Source organism: Blastocystis sp. subtype 4 (genome assembly GCF_000743755.1).
Source record: "Blastocystis sp. subtype 4 strain WR1 chromosome Unknown seqid_0570, whole genome shotgun sequence".
NCBI classification, from domain to species: Eukaryota; class Bigyra; order Opalinata; family Blastocystidae; genus Blastocystis; species Blastocystis sp. subtype 4.
Genome location: NW_014568977.1, coordinates 1 through 3,396, shown reverse-complemented (window position 1 = coordinate 3,396; position 3,396 = coordinate 1). Strand labels below are relative to the sequence as shown.

The 3,396-nt window shown below is 43.3% G+C and overlaps 2 protein-coding genes across 2 annotated transcripts; both read right to left on the bottom strand.

Moving 5' to 3' along the window:
* Window positions 1-9: 9 nt before the first annotated feature.
* JH06_5235 (hypothetical protein) lies at window positions 10-625 on the bottom strand (the record flags this gene model as incomplete). The annotated part of the gene is made up of 5 exons (XM_014669428.1): window positions 10-63; window positions 94-317; window positions 352-454; window positions 488-570; window positions 598-625. The coding sequence occupies 5 exons, from the start codon at window positions 623-625 to the stop codon at window positions 10-12; spliced, it is 492 nt and encodes a 163-aa protein (XP_014524914.1).
* A 22-nt stretch (window positions 626-647) lies between these two features.
* Window positions 648-2,932, bottom strand: JH06_5234 (hypothetical protein; the record flags this gene model as incomplete). The annotated part of the gene is made up of 6 exons (XM_014669427.1): window positions 648-1,040; window positions 1,071-1,889; window positions 1,920-2,096; window positions 2,126-2,326; window positions 2,357-2,590; window positions 2,618-2,932. The coding sequence occupies 6 exons, from the start codon at window positions 2,930-2,932 to the stop codon at window positions 648-650; spliced, it is 2,139 nt and encodes a 712-aa protein (XP_014524913.1).
* Window positions 2,933-3,396: the final 464 nt, after the last annotated feature.

Genomic DNA, 3,396 nt, shown 5'->3' with positions numbered 1-3,396 from the left:
TCATTCTATTCACTTGGTTGCTGCTTGTTGTTGTTTCAACTGAGCTTTCTTCACTTCAATCATCTACCCTTTATCCTTGGAAGAATTACTCACTTGTTGAACTATGGGCAACTGTTCTTCCACACTCATTGCCTGGTTTCGTAGAGATTTGATATTTGGTTCAATGATACCCGATTTAGCTTTGAAAAACTCACGCGCCTCTTCCACACTCTTCTCAATCACATATCCAGCTCCCACAGATACAAACACATGGTCAACATTCTCTAACTTTCCTGGCACCATCACACTGGCAGATACAGGAATCAGAATGTCATTTGCTATTCTATTACTCTATCCACATCACCCTAGTACAAGCATTAATGGGTTGCATACATTGAAGTGCTTTTACCGCTTGGTCTGCCTTTTGACACGTATCTTCCATTTGACTCAACATCGACAAGTAATTATCCCGTTGCTATTTATGTCACAAGATAGAAAAACAAATTACATTAGCCATTGTCTGATATAGGTTCTCAAGTTGAGGAACGCTGTAGTCTCCCAAATTGATGATCTTTGGTGTTGATACAGGAGCTACAAATCGTTTCAAGTCTCAATCACCTACTTGCCATTGGGAGGAAACAAACATGACTACAACAAGGCAAACAAACTTAAAGTGCTTCCTCCTCACTGTCCTCAGAATCACTCGAACTCGTTTCTTCTTTCTTTCGACTGAATAATGACTTCTTCTTGGGTTTCTCTTCCTTCACAGCACTCTTCTTATCCAGTTTCTTCTGGAGTTTATTCTTGCTACCTGTCTCCTTCGTCTGTTTCGTCTCCTTCAATGACTTCACTTCCTTCTCCTCTTTTCCTTGACTTGCTTCTTTTCCTCGTGCTTCTCTCTCAGCATTCAATTCTGCAGTTACTTGTGCCAATTTCTCTTCCACTTCCTGTGTTGCCTGTTGCATCGCTGCAATCTGTTCCATCTTGAAGGTCAATACTTGGGTGTTCTGTTCATTCTCTTCTCGCAGGGATTCTAGCTGAGCTCGCAATGACTCATTCTCCTACACATCACACCTAAATCCAATCCTTACAGCTCGCAATGAATCCAGTGCACTCGTATCCACAGTCACTTCAGGTATTGTTACCTCAGGCACAGTCACTTCAGGAATTGGAATCGACTTGAAGTCTCCCAAGTCACCAAAGTCTTCAAGAGCATTTCCAACAGATTCTGGCTCTGGTTGAGGAGACGAACTAGGTGTTGTCCCTGTAGGGATTCCTGCGAATGGATCTATCATAACGGCTGCTGAGAAACCCAGATCTGGCATAGTTGCCTGTTTTGACTCCAACTCCTTCTTCTGTTGCTCCAAACGGCGTATACACTCTTCCTTCAGCTTGTTCAATTGTTCTTGAGCTGCTGTCTGAACTTGATTTAATTGAGCTGCCTGTTCAGCTTGGAGACGTTGAATGGTGGCTTGATGAGCGGCTTCAAGCTGCTTTCTCAGTTCACTTAACTTCGCAGCACATTCAGCTTCTGCTTCAGCCTTCAGCTTCTTTGTTAATGTCTTCTCTTCCTTGTTCGCACTATTCACAGCTCCTTCCTTCTCAGCCTCCAACTGTTTCTTCTGTTTCTCGAAGTCTGCTAACAGCTTCGTACGCTCCTTCTCATATTGATTGATGATTCGTTGTTTTTCCTTGTCGTTCTCACTCTCTAATGCTTCACGTTGTTTCACAAATGTATTTTGTAGTTCTTCTGTCTCTGCTCCCAAACGAACCTTCTCCTTCTCCCATACAGCTGCTTCTGCTTCCTTCTCGGCTTGTACCTGTTCGATCTGCTGAAGACAAGTCTCTTGGATATTACGCATCTCAGCACGCACCTCAGCCACTGTAGATGCACTTCGTTTCGTTACAGTCTCAATCTCAACTCACTTACAAACTCCTACCTTCAGTTCCAACTTCAGATCAGCTTCACACTCCTCCAACTCTGATACACGTTTCTCCAGCTCAGCAATTCTCACATCACGATCACTCAACGTTGATTCCCAGTTCTTCTTCTCTGTTAACAAAGCGATACTGCGTTGTTCTGCTTGAGAACGTGCTGCTTTCTCTTGAGCCACAATCTATCATTAATTCTTTCATCCATCCTCACAGTTTCCTGTTCTGTCTGTCTCTCTTGTACTACACGGGCTGTTGCTAATGCTGCTTCAGCACGACGATTCAACTCCACTATCTCCATTTCCTTCTCTTCCTTCTCCTTCTGAACAGCTCGAGTTCGCTCATTTGCATCATTCAACTCACAACTCAGAGATTCCACACGTTGTTGCAATCGTTCTTCCTTTTCTCGATTCAGCTATCTCTCATTCTCTATTCTCACACTCACCTTCACATTCACTTCCATCTCTTCATGGAGTTTGGTTGTTTTGACTTCTTCCTCATTCAAAGCTGTTTGCATAATCGTGATTTGCTCATTCAATGCTGCTATCTGATCTTCGTACTCCTTGCGTACTGCATTCACTCTTCTTTCTTCATTCTCTGCTGCTGTGCTGCTACTCGTCAAATGTGCTTCTTCCACCTCCTTCTCCAGCTTCTTCACTTGACTCTCCAACTGTTCTTTCTATCTATCATCTCTCTTCATCCTCACCGTCTGTCGCATCATATCCAAGTCCGTCTTCACTGTATCCAGTTCCAACTTCAGAGAGTTACTCTTACTCGCCACACGAGCATCCAAACTATCCTGTAGATCCTTCAACTCTTGATGAGAACGAAACAGATTCTGTTCCAACTTTGTCTTCTCCTGAAGAACTTCATTCACACGAGCTTCTGTTTTTGCCAATTCTGCCTGTGTTGCCTCCAGATTCCGTTGAAGCACCTTCATCTCCACACTATCAGCACTGGAACCACTGGCTCCACTTGGTTGACTTCGAACCATCTCTTGAAGAGCACGTACTTGTTGCATGGCTTGTTCTGCTTCTGCTCGTGCCTCTTCGTACGAATGAAGGACACTTACAGATGATGAGAAACAAGGATATTAATTCTTCAACAAGGGATTGAGTTTCCTTCTTTGACTTACTCTTAGCGATTGTTTTGGTTAGCTTTGCAATCTCCTTATCTTTCGCCTTATTATCCGCTTCTAACTCATCCACCTCTATTCCCATCACATAAACCCAAGAAACACACTCTCTTGAAGCAACGTCACATTTTCTCGTTCTTCCTCCAATTGACTCTCCAGCTATTTATTAATCAATACTAATATCAAATACCTCTTCCATTTTGGACTTAGCTCCTGAAACACTTGTTGTTTTCTTTGCAGATTCTGCTTTTGGTTCTGCAACTGTCTCATCTTCATCATCCGTCACCTCCACCTCCTCTTCCACATATTCTACCTCCTCTCCATTGGAATCCACTTCCACCTCTTCCTCC